The 18,837-nt window shown below is 36.8% G+C and overlaps 1 protein-coding gene across 17 annotated transcripts in view; it reads right to left on the reverse strand.

Annotated features, from left to right (window-relative positions):
* The window catches only part of Cfap47 (cilia and flagella associated protein 47), a 512,210-nt gene that overhangs the window by 188,876 nt on the left and 304,497 nt on the right, over positions 1-18,837 (reverse strand). For 16 of the 17 annotated variants that reach the window (XR_015442441.1, XR_015442442.1, XM_087189881.1 and 13 more), the window contains one exon: positions 849-1,024. Coding sequence is in view for 14 of the 17 variants with exons in the window: in XM_087189881.1 (XP_087046007.1) it covers positions 849-1,024 (176 nt within the window). In the remaining 3 variants the exon portion in view is untranslated. Of the gene's footprint in view, positions 1-371; positions 536-848; positions 1,025-18,837 lie in introns of all 17 variants that reach the window. The other variant, XR_015442443.1, reaches the window with a different exon arrangement.

Consider the following 18,837-nt stretch of genomic DNA (forward strand, 5'->3'; position numbering starts at 1 on the left):
CTGCACTGGGGGCGGTGGTATGGTACCCTGGAATGTTCACCCCCTCTATGTTGGAGGCAGCTCTGTTCCTTGACACTGAGGGAGGTGGTATGATGGCCCAGATAGTTCACCTACTCTGCACTGGGTGCAGCTCTGCTCCTTGGCACTGGGGGCAGTGTTATGGTGCCCTGGAAAGTTCACCTACTCTGTGCTGGGGGCAGCTCTCTGCTGCCAACAAAACACAGGAGGGATCTCAAACTTCACTCCATTTTGGCTGGCATGCCATTTCACATTGTCCATGCCTACCTGACCTGTCTGAAGGTGTCAGCATATAGTTGTCACCAGACACCCTCACCTTGGCCCAGCCTGTCCCCTAGCAAAGATGCTGTTACCTTTCTAGGAGAGTGTCTGTCCACAGAGTCAGAGCTGGAAGAGTGCAAAGGTCCATTTGCACTGGAGATCCAAAAGACCCAGTTGAATGCCAGCAGCTCAGTGTAGTGTCCTGTGTGCATCCTTATCACGAGGCCCGAGAGTCTACGATGGAAGGCTGAAGAGTCTAGAAGCCAGGAGATGATGTCCAAGGTGAAGGTGAAGATCCAAAGACACAGAACCATCCTTCCTTCTCCCTCTCTCTCTCTCTCTCTTTTTGTACCCGGGATCAAACTCGGGACCTTGTGCTTGCAAGGCAGGTGGCAGAACCACTGAGCTCAACAAATAATAATTTTGTACTGAAGCAAACAAAAGCTAACTCTAAATTAGTACATTTTATCATAAATAATTATATTAAAGCATGCAAAGAAATAATTTCAAAAGCATAGTTTCAAAAGATCTGCAATAATATACTGTACAATGTCACACTGAAACCATACCTTTCTTCATTATAGCCTGTAGTTGCCGGAGAATACCACACAATGTACTTAGTAGTTTCCAGTGGATTCAGTACAAGTTTCTGGAGTCCACTCAGGGCAGGATTTGTTAATATCACATCTATGTGAATAATTTTGTCTTTTGGATTAGAGATAGGTATTTCAATGCAACTGGTCTCCTAGATTTATAAAACAAACACATAATCAGCCTTTAGTGAAAGCAAGGTCATTGTTCTGTGGAAGAAAATGTACAGAAAATTATTATAAAATATGTCATTTTTCTTTATCCACTGAATATATTTCACCTAAATTTAATCTCCTTATATGTTTTCCTTATTAGTCTTGGTAAACAGTAACACTATTTTCAGCAACACATACTATACAGAGATCCAAGAAACTAAATAGTAAGAATACTATTTGTAAAATTATATTTAAAATATTTTTTCCTCTATTATTACTATGAGGTACATTTTTCAGTATTTCCTTTGGCAGTAATTTGATGATAGCATCATGTCATGAAGTTTACTGATTTTGCTAGATAACTTGACATATTTTATAAAACACTAAGATTTAGCTTTCTAGGCTGTTTATTAGGGTCAAAAAAATCAAGCACTTAAGGGAAGGAATGTGTCAGGATAACAGGATACCATCAATTATGGCCTAGAAATTTTGCCTAAGGTTTAAGATAGAAAATTGAAATAAAAAATTTTGGCCTAAACATTTATCCTGGTATACTACTCAGATATTTTTCAGAAAAGATCATAGTCAGCTCAAGAAAATGCTACAGATTCTTCAGAGGAGCAAAATTAAAAGAGTCTAAACCACTGATTTTCCAACCTGTTTTAATCACAATCCAGAATAATTCCATTGACCCTAGATTTCAATCAACATATACATATAACAAAGGTTTTACAGAACAATCTCTGTTCTTACTATGTGTGATATTCTCTGACACTTTATTATCTTCATTTCTATTGTATTTATTAAAGGTAGTGCTAGTTTTGATACAATCACATTTTTTTTTCTTTTTTGGTACCAGGAATCAAACATCAGGACTCAGGCTTGACAGGCAGATGCTGCGCCACTGAATACAGTGGTTACTGAATACACTGAATACAGTGAATACATCCCCAGCCCTCCACTCACATTTTGAGACTTTAGCATTAATCATTTAGATCTTAGTCCACAGAGGAATAAAATACTGGAATATTAGACTTTTATAGGTCTTATTATCACATGTAAGCTTTTAACACAAAGAAAACTTATGTGAAACCTACTATTTCCTCTGTGAAGCATAATCAACCTAACACAAAACAGTCTTAATGTTACAAAGAAGTTACAATATTCTACGCTTGGTTGGATTTTAAGAGTAGGTAATGGAGATATCAGGTATGAGGCACTTATATTGCAATTCCTCCTTGGCATCCTTACTATATCTCTGGCAAGTAACACTAATTGACTGCTTTGCTGTTTTCCAGAAGGTCTAGACACATCCTCAAAATGCTGCGCAGAGCAGCCTTCAGACAGCAATCTTTGAACACTTGGAGTTACTGGCACTATGATATCTTGAAAATCTCCAGAATCTAATTCTCTGGAGTTTTCAAAATAGCAATAGAATCAACAGAAACAAATGTTTCATTATAGTCAAAAGTTTCCTATTAATGTCCTATATTTTGAATATTTATAGAAAATATTTCAAATGCAACCATATTATAAAAGTAATGGTTTGAATACTATTTTCTTCTAGATGTCAACAGTATGCTAAACATTTACCAACTCCCAACAGTGAATATATTCACTCTGTACCACAGATATGTATTGATAAAACAACAAATAAATCCCATAAGTATCACTTCTAAAATATTATGTTACATAGACAATTTTTATTTTAGATATCTATTTGCCAAAATATTGTTAAAATAACTTAGACAAAATTAATGTTCTAATTATCAATATTTTAAGGCTATAAAATTCGATAATTTACAAGAGCTAATATGTTCAGGAAGGAGAAAAAAGTTTTTTTAGTCATCATTTTATGAGCTGATCAAAATTTATGAATTTATTCTTGAAATATCTCTTTTGTTTGATCTATATAACTCTAGAAATTATAATCATCTGGAACAAATAACAAAAATTAAAACACACAAAGTGAATTACATACACAAAATGACTGTTTTGTTTAAGGTATCCTGCCATATCCCCAATTTCTTGAAAAATAACTTTTACTTGATGAAAGGAAGAGTCAGTTCTATTTATGTGAATATTTTATATAAAAGTTTGAAATACTTGGCTATTATATGCTTTACCAATGGCATATTCCTCTATTTTGATGAGTAGGCTTTTAAGGTTACTTTGCATTTAGAATGAAATGTAATATATAATTTGAGTTTTTTGAAACACAAAACAATGACAACTGCACATGGGAACTTCTAAAGCTGTGTTTCATCTTCACATGGTTTCTTTTACATTCAAAAATAGAAATCCATGCTTTAGAAGGTATCCAGTATCATCCAAAGCTATTTTTGTTCATAAAATTATCACTGTCTAAACTTACCTTGTTCATTCATTTTATTGTAATGTGTACCCTAGATGGACTAAACTTGGTGGAGTGCAATCTGAAGAGTTTCACTCACTACTGCTCTCCAAATCAGCGAAGGATATGCCTTTTCTCTACCTTCCTTTGGTATCTCAGGATGGTTCATGGTGTGGAAGAGTTTCATTTTGAGATATTTCACCTAATCCAAATTTAATCAATACTTTGATTTCCTACCCAATTAAATGCTTTTCCTGGTCTCCTCTGATTGGCATCTCACTCTCACCTTTAGGACTATTTAGTAATTTCTCAGGCCACCTTTGGGGAAGAAGTATACATGACCTGCTTTTTAAAATCCCATTATGTCCCCGGCTTTAACTTGCTCTTCTCTTGCAATAATTTTTTCTAAAATAACTCCTTTGGTTACAAGACACAGAAGAGATGGAAGGTAAGAGACTACAAGCCATTCCTTTTGGGGGGTTGATCTCCAGTTGACTTCTGAGGTTCCATTTTTCTTCCTCTATTTTGCATTAGTCGTAGATTCTTTCACCTGGTGTTTTTGCACATTAAAAGAATGTATCTTTTTAGGTGTACAATATAATGACATTCATCATTGGAAATTTGTGCCTTTACGTATTCTCTCTTGGTTCTTATTTTTCACCCTTGCCCAGCCCTCCCTTCAACCCCTCCAGTCCTCCCGATTTACAAAGATTTTGTTCCTATTTTTCCATTTTCTCATATTAATCCCATTCCCTTCTATCCTTTCCCCTAGCCCTCCCACTTCCTTCCCCTTTGCCCCTTTTCTTCCTATTTCACATTACCTAATATACATTTAGTCCTTATTTACACTTTCAGTTTCTCACACCAGAGAAACTATTCGGTATTTATTCATGTGTGTCCTATTTATTTCACTTAAGAGTATCACCTCAATGTGCATCCACTTAGCTATAAATGTCAATAATTTCTCATTTTTTATGGCTGAGTAGTACTCCATTTTATTAAAAAGCCCACATTTTCTTTATCCAGTCTCCAGTTGATGGGCATTTGGGCTGTTTCCAAGTTTTAGCTGTTACAAATTGTGCTGCTATGAACATAGGTGCACATATATCACTGTGGTATGATTCTTTTAATTCTTTGGGGAAGATCCCCAGCAGGGGAATAGTGGGGTCAAATGGGACTTCCAGTCCTAGTTCTTTGAGATATCTCCATACTGATTTCCACAGTGCTTGCACCAGTCTACACTCCCACCAGCAGTGGAGCAGGGTTCCTCTTTCCCCACAGCCCTGCCAGCATTTGTTATTGGTTGATTTCATGATAGCAGCCATTCTTTCTGGAGTGAGGTGGAATCTCAGTGCTGTTTTCATTTGCATCTCTCGAATGACCAGTGATGTTGAACATTTTTTCATGTATTTATTTGCTATTTCTACTTCTTTGTGTGAGAAATGTCTGTCCATTTCAGATGCCCATTTTTGGATTGGGTCTTTAAATTTGGGAGGTCTGATCTTTTTAAGTTCTTTAGAGATTCGAGATAGTAGACCTTTGTCTGAGGAAGAGCAGGTGAAGATTTTTTCCCCCACATTGTGGGTTGTCTCTTCACACTGCTGATGTTTTCTCTTGCTGTGCAGAAGCTTTTTAATAAGAAGAGATCCCATTTGTTGATTGTTTGTGCTAGTTCATGGGCAACTGAGGTTTTGTTCATAAAATCTTTTCCTACACCGATGTCTTCAAGGGTTCTACCTAACCTCTGTTCCAACTGGTTCAGAGTTTCTATTTTAATATTTAGATCTTTAATCCATTTTGATTTTAGTTTAGTGCATGGTGAGAGATATAGGTCTAGTTTTAATCTTTGGCAAGTTGAAGCCCAATTTTTCCAGCACCATTTATTAAAGAGGCTATCTTTCCTCCAGTGAGGGTGTTTGGCTCCTTTGTTGAAGATGAGATGGCTGAGTGTGTCTGGTGTTGTTTCTGCATCTTCTAATCTGTTCCACTGGTCCTCAAGTCTGTTTCTTTGCCAGTACCATGCTGTTTTTATCACAGTAGCTTTGTAGTATAGTTGTAGGTTGGGGATTGGGATACCCGCTGCCATGTCTCTGTTACCTAGAATTGCTTTTGCTATTCTGGGTTTCTTCTTGCTAAAATGTACCAATGATTAGAATGAATAATCAATAATGTAAAATAGGAAGAAAAGGTCCAAAGGGGTAGGGGTAGTGGGAGGGGCAGGGGAAAGGAAAGAAGGGAAAGGAAAAATGATGAGAAATGGAAAAAATGGAAATAAAGTCTTTGTAAATAGGGAAGGGTGGAGGGCATGAAGGGAGGGCTAGGAATGGGGAAAAAATAAGAACCAAGATGCATTATGTAAAAGTACAATTCCCAATGAGAAATGTAATTGTGCTGTATACCTACAATGTACCAATAAAAGAATTTAATACAAAAAAAAAAAGAAGAACATATCTTGAGCTAGCACCTTGCAAAATAGCCTGGGCTGAGTGTCCTTCCATAATTCAAATTCACTTTGACCTATAAGGTCTTATCTTATGATAGTGAAAGTGCTTCTGGCTTTCAATCTAGCCAGTTTTATTTACTATGTGGTCCATTCCATTGGTTGAAACTCACCAAAACCCAGAGTATATTAACTGTCAGTATCTGTTTCACTGCCCCTCTCTTGTGCTCTCACAATAACATATATTGGTTGGAAATGGATGACAGGCAAATAATTTCTCACTTCCCTTGATATACAATAAAAATCATCTCTACTAATAGGTACAGTAGAGGGACTAAAGTTGGTGGAGTACAATTTGATGAGTTTCACCCACTATTTGTTTGCTTCACATTCACAGTATGAAGATTAACAACTGTCCAACAAGATATTACACTTCCCAGATCCTCTTGTACTCTGATATAGCTGTATAACTAATTATCTCTAATATTGTGTGAGTGAAAGTGAAATATCACCTATATTCAAAGGCAACTGAGAAACTAGAAGAAGTATATCTCCTCTTGGTTTGCTCTTTCTCCAAGAATGCAGAAGAACTTCTGAGTTCATAAAAGATGAAGTAACCATAAGATGGAAAAAACGTGGCTCCCTGAATCACAACATGAAAGATACAACTCACCCACCAGGAGCATGTACACATAAATCTCTTGTTATATAAAATGGTTGAAAATTTGGAGAGTACTTGTTAAATCAGCTGGAAATACCTAATGTTTGCTAATACACAGAGAGACACTTAAATAAATGGTACAGCAATATTTTTAATAACATGGAAATGAAATTATCTATGTTCTCAGGTTTATGGCTTTATTTGAAACTTCAATACAACAGAAACATTTCTTACGAAATATATCATTTCAATTATTTTGTCTATTTTCTAACTCCATTGGAATCTTACCTCCCTATCAATTGGGTTCTAAATTGTATTGTTCATCACTATTCTTCAGTATCTTGAATAGTGCAAGGATATCAGAGACACTAAATAAATACCCATTAAAGAATAAAACTTGGAATATATAAAATGGAGTTTTTGTTTGTATATTACTATATTTATTAATATGTTTGATATTCTGGATAGTCACAACATTTATCTAAATAGTTAAGCATCCATGTGAAGCCGTGACTCAGCCTGAGTTTGACAATCTCAAGTTAACCTAGGCTGTCTTCTTGTTTCAAAGCTATAGAGTGACAGCAACATCTTCAGATGAGAGAAAATCATATGCATCATATTATTTTATCACTTCATTAATTTTGTCACTTGCTTACTAGTTCACATCTTCTGCAGGAGGAAAAAAATTAACTCACTGAGTGTTTGCACGGAAAACTTCATCACTTCCTGCTGGGTGCAAGTAAATAAAGATTAGTTTTATCCCCATAAAATTTAATTGCATCAGTGACAATTCAATATGCACTGGCAGGAAATATTTTTCACTATATCCTCTCTCATATAAGTTCATTATAAAAGGATTATTTCTCAGGTATAAATCACATAATATTAATTTAAGTAAAGTATATTATTGAGGAAATCTTCAATTTTAATTTTATTCGATTTTAAAACATTATCAAGTCAAAAAACCAATTGAACTAAAGGGCATTTTGAAAATATCATGAGATTCAGAAGTAAAAGCTAAATCTGTCTCAATCATTTTGTTAAACTGAAAGCCAGTTCTAGTAGTTCAGAACTCAGAGAATTCAGAGGCATCAGTAAGTCATAAATGATACTTTCCACTGGGCATGTTGTTGCACACCTGCAATCCCAGTACTCTGGAGAATGAAGCAGGAGGGTTGCCATGAGTTTGAGGCCAGCCTGGCCTACATAGTGAGTTCAAGGCCATCCTGAACTACAAAAAGTGATTCTGTCTCCAAAAAAAATGGAAAAAGAAATGTCACTGCCACTCCTGCTTTCCTCCTCTAAAGATCACCATATTCACTGAAGTCATGTCTCTTATTTTATCCCTTACCCTCAATTCACCTTCAGACCAGAAACCCAGAATGCAAAAGTGCTGTAAGGCTAATTGCCTATGCCCAGTTGAGGGAGATGCAGTTTGAGGATGCCTTAATAAGCACCTGTGAGTTTTTAAAAAGCCAGAAAACACCAAGGGAGCCTATAGTTTATTCATTTTTATTCAGATGTATCATATAACTTTGAGAGAAAAATATGAAAAACTGTGAAAAATAGAAATATATGTAATATTTAATTTTAGGAGAAGATACTTAAAAGTGTCTTCCTGCTTATCCCCCCCATTACAATGCGCACTCTAAATTAATATATGAACCAATATGTAGTAATTTTTAATATAGTTAGTGGGTATTATTTGCATTTTTTGCTTTTTTTCCAAGGCTGATACATGGATTTGCATCAATGAATGGAATATCACATTCACTCAACTTTTCAGCTGCATTAACAGAAGGAAGAGTCAGGAATAATTTGTAGTGATAGATTATCAAATATTATTCAACTTTTACTTTGGCATATTGATCTTCCATTGAAATAATGGTATTTCAGGTAATTATGATGTTGATTTTGACTAATTAATGTACTCTTGACTTGCGGACTTGCATAAAAAGCCTTCATTATTCATTATTTAATACATGAGCTTCCCCACAAAACCACCAATTCAATAGCTTCTACATTTTGTTAGTCACTATAGCATTCTAAGGCTTCTCTATCTGGCATCTCCAAATATTTCCTTTAGCAAACCAGTTCTGCAAGCTTCTGAACCACATCAGTTAGAGTCACAGCAATGACCTGCCCTCAGTATCAATTTTTTGTATTAGTCACTTTCTTGTCACTGGGATAAAGAACACAACACCCAACACTTAAGGAGGGGAGGCTTATCTGGTTTACAGTTTCAGTGGGTTCAGTCCATGTTGGATGGCTCCAAGGCAGAAATAGTATAGTGGATGTGCATGGTGAAGGCCAGCTGCTCTCACCATGGTAGCCAGGAAACAGGGAGAAAAGGGAAGATACACACTTTCAGATCATAGCCCCTGTGATCTGCGTCTTCCACCCATGCCCCACTTCCAAAAAAATGACACTTTTAAGGGACATTTTAGGGAATATATCTAAACCAAAACATTTTGCCCCTGGCCCCCAAAGGCTGATGTCCATCTTATCATAAAAAAATATGTTTACTCTATCTTAAAGTGTTTTCAAAGTCTTAACAATTCCAGCATTGCAGATAAGTCCAAGTCTAAAGTCTCCCCTGAGACTGAAAGCAAACTCAAGGCTCAAGCTGTGAGCCCTGGAAAAAAATAAAAAAGAAAGTGAAACATTTCCAATATTTAATGGCACAGAGTAAACATTCCCATTACAAAACGGAGGAATAAAGGTATGGAAAGTAACAAGACAATAGCTAAACAAAAATCGATCAAGGCAAACATTAAACCCTATAGCTCCATTCCCAGTACCTGGAGCATGTTGTGTTGAGATGTGAATACCAAAAAGCTTAAGCAGTCCTACCTCTAACACCTTGAGGGCTGCAGCACACATGTCCTTTTTCTTTGGCTGGCTCCACTTGCTGCTGGTTATTTTCCTCAGCAGATCTTCCACATTTCTGGAATCTCTAACCTTCTGGGATCTCTATTGTACCACGATCCTATGGATCTTGTATTCTGTATGCCTGAAAAACTAGCATCACGTGGATGACAACAATGTCTTCCATCAGCTCAAGCAGTAGACTGGCTCTCTTACACTATAACTGCAATCACCTCTGAGTGGCTGGATGAATGAACTCAGGGAAACATTTTTCTAGGTTACCCCGAATGAATAGGGCACCCCTGGATTCTCTTCTTAAAGCTAAGTCTTACAAAGAAGAACATTTGATGCTATGAAGGACGATATCTTGCCACTTCCTAAGATGTCTTCAAGGCACTTTTCTGATTATCCTGATATAGAGAACTTGGCTTATTTTTAATGCTAACCTTTTCAGCCACCAAGTTCTCCTTGTCCTCAACTGTACAGGCATTTCCTTTTTGGTAAAGCTGCACAACTTATGCAACTCTGGTCTCTATTTTTTTCTCCTGATTCTCATTGTATATCTGGATGTAAATGGCTGGCAGTAACCATGCCACAGCCTTAATTCTGGCTGCCTTAAGATTTCCTCCACCAGCTTAGTTAGTCTGCCACCTTTAAATTCAGCCTCACAGTTTTTGGACATCGACAAAATGTAGACAAATATTTCACCAGAATGGAACATGCATGACATCTAGTCTAATTTCTAAGATTCCTCATTCCATCTACAAACCCCATGAGCCTGGCCTTTACTGTCTATATTCCTATCAACATTATGGACTTCTGACCTTCCACCAGCATCTCCCATCAACCTGCTTATAGATTTCTAAGGCTTCTCTAGCTGGTATCTCCAAAACCTTTCCACACTCCTGCAAATCCATTCTAAAGGCTCCAAACTACATGTTTAGGTAGAGGTACAACAATGATCCCACCCTTGGTATCAATTTTTTTTGTGTGTTAGTCACTTAGCCATCACTGAGTCAAAATATTCAAGGCCCATAATTTAAAAGAAGAGAGGATAGGGCTGGGATAGGGCTGGGGATTTAGCTCAGTGGTTTCGCTGCCTGCTGCGCAAGCACAAGGATCCGAGTTCGATCCCCGGTTCCAAAAAAAAAAAAAAAGAGAGGATTATTTGGCTCACAGTTATAATATAGTCCATGGTTGGCAGGATCCAAGGCAAAAACAGCACAGGGGAAAGGCATGGTGGAGAAAGAGTACTCACTCCATGGCATCTGGAAAGCCAAGTCAAGGGAGGAGTTATTGACAATAACACATTTTTCCAAGTCATGACCCCTCAGTGACCTTCCTCTGCTGACTAGGCCCCACCTCCAACCACAAGGTTTGTGAAGGTCATTTTACATAGAAACCATAATTGTAGCAGAAAAAAATTTTTGTTATTTTGATCAAGGCCACCAGCAACCTCCCACTCTTTTCATACGCAATGCTTGGTTCTAAAGCTTTCTAAACCTACTCTATGCTAAATAGAAAGAAAGAAAATTAACCTCTTATTTGATACTAAACAAGCTTCTGCTTTTATATTTTGAATTGCATTTTATATTTATTATAATGTTGTGAACTTTACCAAAGTTTTGGAAGGACACTTGCCTAGCCAATTTCTATCATCAATAAAGAAGAAATTATGTTTTTCTCAGATGGGAGAAATGAGTGTGAGAAGACACTTTAATCAAGACTTAAACTTCTTTCTGAAGACATTCCATCTCAGCTATTTCAAGAATTTTTTTAGCTGCGTTTAGAAATCTTTGGGGATGTTCCCCTGACCCTGTTTAGGACCATGAAAAATGCTGATGGGAATAAATTTTTAATGACTAGCTAATAAATTTTCGATGACTAGCTAATAAAACTTTAATACCGCTGATATGAAGACACAGAAATAGAAGGTGAGGCAAGAGATAGAGGGAGGGGGGAAAGCAACTGGAAGTAGAAAGAATTAAAATGTGTTATGTACATGTACCATCTCCCCATGATGAGTGTATAGTTGTGTACATGTACTAATAAAAAAGATGTGATAAGGACCAAATGGCCTCCATCAATCATCTTGTACTCTGCCTCTACTTCCCAATTGACTTCACTGTAATTTCAATGAGATTGAAGGAGAACAACCTAGCTTGACGGAGGTGGAACTGAATTTGACTGAATTTACCGTCAAGTAGAGACAAAACTGCACTTGAACCTCACTGTTGCTTAGGAAGAATAAGCAGCTGAATCCGCATTGTCATTTCATATGCAATCACATTGGATAACATTGTATTTAGTAAGAACAATAATATCAGTAATTATGAACAAGGAGTATCAAAATGATTCATTATAACTACCTAGATATTCTGTAAATACAAGACAACATTCTTGCTATAACTTTAAGTGAAAATCTCTTGAAGAGCTTTGCTTGTTGTAATGCTTTTCAGAGTCACTGCAGGCCTAAATGTTATTGTGTACAAGTTAGTACAGGAATCACATTTCAGAGCACAGCACTTAGCACTTAGACAACTTCAGTTGTCTTCCTATCTAGGGCTAGATAGGAAGGGAAAAAGGAATGATAGAAGAAGCAATAGAGATAAGAGACAGAGGGAGAAAGAGAGAATTTAAAGAATCTTTCCTCCTGGCAGGGCTTGATTTGGAGAGTAGAGACTACTTTGCTCTTGTTTTGGAAACTGCAATAATGTGCAGATAGTTTCACTTTAGATAATGGCTTTGATTCCGCTGTCATTTTAAGTAAAAGTGTATTATCACTGCTAATTTTTAAATCTGTAGACATAAGGCAAAATCAATTAAGAATTTACTGTGAAGTAATAATTAAGAAATACTTTTGCAGTTTACCTAGGTATTAAAGCCAAATATTAGCTTTATAAGTGTAGGAAGATTATTTTATATTTTTTATTATATATTAATATAATAAATTATTATATTATAAATTATTATATTATATACTTTTGGAGGTAACACATGCTGTAATATTGATAAACAAGACTATAAATAGATTAATATAAGTGAGCTGTTATCAAAATTCTAATCTTTATAGAATTTGGTATATGAATGCTTATATTAATCAAAATAATATTCTATACCTGTATCTGTATATTTTTGTATTGAACTCAAATTAGGTCATATCTGACTAGTACAGAAAATTGATACTAAGAGTGAGGGGCTTCCACCTAAATTTAAGAGAGAATCCTGGGAGGTCAGGCTGTGTGCTCCTGAGAGGGTGATTTTTGAAGTTGTGAGAGTGAAATCAAAGCCACAGTGAAAACCTCAAGAAGTTGGATATGCCAACATTGTGAAAGGTCTGCTGAGGAAAGCCATAGGCCACAAATAGAGCCACCCCAAGAGACAAGCCAGGTGAGCTGCAAACCACATAGGGGCAGGGTTGCACAAGCTCTCCAGGGCTTTCATCTTATCACCACATGTCCTGGGTCCTGGACTTGGAGCTATGAGATTTATGTTTGCTCTGGTGATTTTTACTCTTGTTTTGGTCTGAATACTTTTTATCTTTTCTTTTGGAATGAACATGTTTACCCTATGTTGTTGTATGTTAAAAGTATTTAACTTACTTTTTTATTTTTACAGAGACTCACAGCAAAGAGTTTGCCCTGAGTCAAAGAAGAGACTTTAAACTTAGGCTTTTGAACAATGCTAAAACTGTTAAGACTCTGGTGACTCTGAATCATGAACTGAGTACATTTTACACCATGAGATGGACCCAAGTCTTTTGGGTATCAGGAGTGGTTATGGTTTAAATCTAAAATACCTCTCAAAGTCTTATATGTTCAGAGGGGGACATTTGGAAGATGACTACATCACACAGGTGGTAAAATCATCGGTGAATTAATCCACTGATGCACTCATAGCTAAATGTGCTGGTAGGATGCAGAGCCTGGTTAAAGACAGAGATCACTAGGGACATTACTAGAAAGAATATATTCTTTTTCCTAGCTCCTCCCTTTACTCTCTACTTCCTGACCACCATAAGATGAGTAGCTTTTATTTATCAGGCCCTTCCACCATGACGTTTGTGCCTTGGAGACACCCAATCATGGACTAGAACTCTTAAAACTGTTAGCCAAAACAAACCTATCCTCCTTTAGTTGCAGTTGTCAGGTGTTTCTCAACAACAGGAAAGTGATTAATATAGTATCAGTATGCTTACAACATTAATCAAAATAATACTATACATCTCTACCTATTTTTTTATATTTAATTCAAATAAGGTAACATATTTTCAAGATAAAAAAATCCTATTTGAGAATTTTTCATAACTTCTCAGGACAAATTAAAATCACAATGTTAATTTTGCTACCTCAACATTTCATGAAAAAATTGTCAACATTATGCACAACATTCAAGATATATGTTCTTTCACAAAGAAAAATAAAAAGTTTAAAAAGTATGAAGGAAATGGGAAAACATTTAAAATTTGTCATCTCAAAATACAGATGGTCCATTCTTTAAAATATTTTGATTTTACAATGAGGAGAAAGTGACATATATTTAGTATAAATCATGGGTGGAATTTTAAATTTTAATATTTTCCTGGCCTAGCAATATTTGGTAGGACAATGTCTAGGGTTGCTGGACAGTAGCAGTGAACTACAGCTCTCTCCCAGTCAGCCATGTGACCTTATGTTCAAAACTAATATTCTACAATGTATTGTGCTGTTAAGCTGTAATGTTTCATATGTAATATATTTCAATGTATTTTGGCCTTGAGGTATTTTCCACCTATGGGTGTATGAGGATACAACTTCATTTTAAAAAAAGAAGAATTTGTACATTTTTGAGTTCTTGGAAGCTAAAATTTTGAAAACTTGTTTAAAATGGTTGGAAATAATGAGCTTTACATTAGGTGGATTAAAAGTGCTTTTAACTATGCTTCTGTCTGACAAAATTTTTGTCTCATCACTGCCAATATAGTGCATTTAACTGCAGGTTCATGATAGAATAAAAAACTGAAGTGCAGAATATGGTCATGCAACTATCACTTATACTCAATTTAGAACTAACTTGAAACTTAAGGCAAATGAGGCTTTGTTCATACCCTTAAGTTTTATTTTCAGAATATATTTATTGAAGTTATCCAATGTCAGAGGAAACACAGTGAGTTATTCCCATTCTCTCACTGCCAAAACATATGGCATGCAGGAGACTTTTGCAGTTAAGTAAAATGAAACAAAAGATATTACATGTTAAAATTTTCAAAAGAAATTCTAAATAATTTACACTAATAAAAATTGAACTGCTGTGTTATTCACCTTTTCATCACTGTGACCAAGTATGTGAGAAAAACTTAGAAGAAGAAATATTTATTATGCCTCACTATTTGAGATTTCAGACCACAGTGAGCTGGCTCCACCGCTCCAGATCTGTGGCAAAAAAAAAAAAAAAAAAAAAAATCATAGCAGATGATTGTGGCAGAGGAAATCTGCTCACCCCATGGAGGCTAAGAAGCAGAGAGAAAAAGCCTGAGAGGAAGTGGCTGAGAAGCCAATATAGTCCACAAGATCAAACCCCTGGCATATTGCCTGCACAGAGGTCCAACTACCTGCTTCCATCACCTACAAATGATACCATTAAATTACACTAGACATCTGAAGCTTATGATCTAATTGCTTCCTAATACCTCATCAGCAACCATACCTTCAACACAATGAACATTTCTAGGGGGATGTTACTGTAGACAGCTAAGCTAGTTAGAAAATATTACAAGGCAGTTAGGTGAGGTGGGCCCTTCAGCACAGAAGACAAATTGTGGCCTGAGGCTCATTCACTGAAGGCCAGGCTTCTAGCAAAAGAGGAGCAACTATATCCACATACTTTCCCTAGGGAGAAACAATAGTGATTGATATTCTAAATAGGTATGAATCACCTTGAGTGGGGACCAAAACTTCTCTAAGCTGTTCCTTCAGGGAAATCCTTGTTTCTTCCATGTAAGCTTGCTGAGTGACTAGCTTCCCTATTTGGTTCCCATTTAATCAATATTACCTAAGTGACTGTACTTATTGTAATATTATTGGTTGATCATAGTTTTGTCCCACCTCATGATTTCCTATTGGATCAATATTACCTAAGTGACTATACTTGTAGTCTTATTAGTTGACTGTAGTTTTGACCCACCTTGTACCTGCCTCACCTCCTGGCTTTGCTCAATAAAACACCTTGAGAAGCAAAGTGAGTGGGCAATCCACTTTCTGGTTCCTCTTCTGTCTCTCTTAGACAGAAGATAATTTTCTCTCAATAAATTATTCATACTCTAAACCTCCATTGTTCCTAGAATTCATTCTTCAATTATAGACAACATTTTGATCCCTGGTACCCAAAAATTACAGACAACATGAACTCAGCGTATCCAGACATCTAGCAGGTTGGGAATTATAATATTTCTCTTACATTACTTGGGTTATTTGGAGGTCCTACATCATATGCCCTATATTAATATATTATATCCCAAATATAATAACTACTAACATTCGTTTTCTTAGAATATAATCTGTTTTCTAGAACCTGCAAAAAAAGTAAATAAGTGTCTTGAGAATGTAAATATTTATGATGTGAACTCCATTTTATAAAGATTCTGGTCACTTATTTTTATTTGAGGAAATTGTGGAAATTGTGTTGAATGTAATAAAATCTGAGATGCAAATGGAAATCAGAAGTGGCTTATTCTGTTTAATGTTCCATTGCCATATCTGAAGATCTAAGGTTTTAGTAAATTATTTCTCAAAAGATTTGGAAAAGCAGCAAATTCATTCAAAAACATTGTAAAATAATATATAGGTGAGGACAAAAATTTTAGTATATTTCTAAAAGCACAAAGAAAACATCTTCAAGGAATGGACAAAGGTTTCATTTGATGGGATTATCTAAAAACGCTACATCATCTCTGACAGGTCCCCCAAGTCAGACTCAGGCCCAGGCAGACCCGCTACTCACATCCACAGGAGTACAGTGATAACAGGAAGCCAACAGCCACTCCACTTAGCTATACCTACAAGAAAGCTGATTATATGGAAACCACAAGAGACTTACTGCTCTTACCTCCGTCCTCCTGCTCCTACCACTGCCCTGTTTATCAGCCAGCCACAGGCCCATCACCCATGAGACTCTAAAATTTTCCACCCTTTCGACCAGTACCCTCTCCCCTACCTAAACTCCCTCATATCAACTGCGTGCCCCCTTCTCTTAGTGCCAATGGCCTTTCCAGCTTTGGCCCATCTGCACCCAGATGCCAATAAAATAAACTCTTCACTGGTTGCTTGAACTTTGACAGCCTCGGTGGTATCAATCGTGCCCCAGTCTGACCTTACAGTCTCTATCCAATAAATTTTTGTGTCAGAAAGTTAAAGAGGGAATGAGTTTTCACCAAGGTGTAGGAAGTTAATGACTGAACAATAACATCCTTATCACTGGTGTCCTTCATGGATAGAATTAGTTGAAAAAGACTTCCTTTTCCACCAACCTCAGTAGAATATAAACATTTAATTAAAACTGCAAACCTGCATATAGTCACAAAGGAGCAAACTAGCAGCTACGTTATTTATAAAAGTAATATATTCATGAAAAGGTATTATAAGTTTTAATTTCAAAAATGAAAGCATATTGGAAATGTCTCATTGAAAGAGACAGGTGGTGGCTTTTCACTTTCTTGATCAATCTTTTTACATAACCAGATAAAGTATCCTGATTTGTTTCTTAACCTATATGACGATATTCATCATTCAGAGAGTTATAAAAATCTCAATCTGTATTAGTATTTTCTCAAATAGATAATAACTGTTGCAAGAAAAAAGACACTTTGCATAGCATTTAAAAAGAAGATGCAACAGATGTTTATAAGTGATCTTAGAACTGAAAATATGTTTGCTAGTTTGTATTCCAAATTTCAATTTATATCTATCCCCATTTAAAGCATATAAACAGTAAGTAAGCAAAGTTCTCTATTCTGAGGTAATATCTCACATTTCCAATTTCTTTAGGACCTGTTTTTAAAAATTCTTCTCCAATTTTCTTATAAAGAGATAAACTTTTAATTCAGTGATCACTTTCTGTGGCAACGGGTTGTATAATTAAAGTTGTGTCATGTAAAAATAACTTTTAAGAAAGATTTTATACGATAACAATAACCAGGTCTCAGAAATAGGATACTTTCACTGAGTGAAATGACCCCACATTGTCATATAAAATGATCTTCCACTTAGAAGATGAAGCTTTTACAAGCTATACTTGAGTGCATTTCAATATTTTAGCCATCCATTTCCTATGCCTCACTGGAGATTTACCAGAAACCACATGACCAAATAATTTGTTGACTTAACATATTTTAAATCTTTTCTTACTTTATATTTATTGGAGCCAAAGTTTAAGATTTAATTAATGAATTTTATGAAGAAATTTATATGTACATTTAAAATTAAAATATATATTGGATTATAATTAATTTAAATATCCAAGTACTAGCATTAAGGCGATTATATCTAATTAAAACATTAGTAATGGTAATTAATATTTTTAGGCACGCCCTACCAAGGTCCCGAGTCACGTGGAAGACTCCGAATCAGCCTGCTACAGACAGGCAGGTCTGTGCACGCCCTATCAAGGTCCCCAGTTGGGCAGAAGATGCCAAATCACCCTGCTGCAGACAGGCAGGTCTGCCCACGCCCTACTGAGGTCCCCAGTCGAGCTGAATATGCCGAATCAGCCCACATCCCGGAAACAATCCACTGGACCCCACCCCCACCCCCCGCGCTCCTCTGTACAGTCACCTGGTTCCACACTACAAAGACGCAGAGGACACCGGACCACCAGACCATGGTACTTAGTCCTACAGCTACTGGCCCAGAAGTAGGGGCTTCTGAGCCACCATCCCACTGCTCCTGGTCCAGAGGAAGGGGCTTCCTGGCCACCATACCTCCCGCTGCTCCCAACCCAGAGGAAAGGGCTTTTGGGCCACCTTCTGTCCCGCTACTCCTGGCTCAGAGGAAGGGGCTTCTGGGCCACCATACCTCCCACCGCTCCTGGCCCAGAGGTAGGGGCTTCTGAGCCAACATCCCACTGTTCCTCGTCCAGAGGAAGGGGTTTCCCTGCCACCATCCCTTCTGCTGCTCCCAGCCCACAGGAAAGGGCTTTTGGGCCACCATTCCTACTGCTGCTCCCAGCCCCTGTCCCACCTCTCCCAGCTCAGAGGAAGTAATCCCTGCAGGTGCCAACAGACCCCCCCAAGTCGAAATGAGAAAAACACGTAAATAAGTCTAAAAACCAGACTTCCAGATCACCTACAGCAACCCCAAAGGGAAATGAGATGGAACACTCTGATACTCAACCACCTGGACCCGATGAACTGGCAACAGAAGGGGATCTGGAAAAAATGAAATCAGAAATAATTTCTCAGATAACAGGAGAAATTGTGCCCCTAGTGCAAGACATGATTAATAAAGCTGGAGAGGAA

This window comes from Heterocephalus glaber, unplaced genomic scaffold, assembly GCF_053883595.1.
Source record: "Heterocephalus glaber isolate CG9 unplaced genomic scaffold, H.glaber_assembly_v1.0 deba00001547, whole genome shotgun sequence".
NCBI lineage: Eukaryota > Metazoa > Chordata > Mammalia > Rodentia > Bathyergidae > Heterocephalus > Heterocephalus glaber.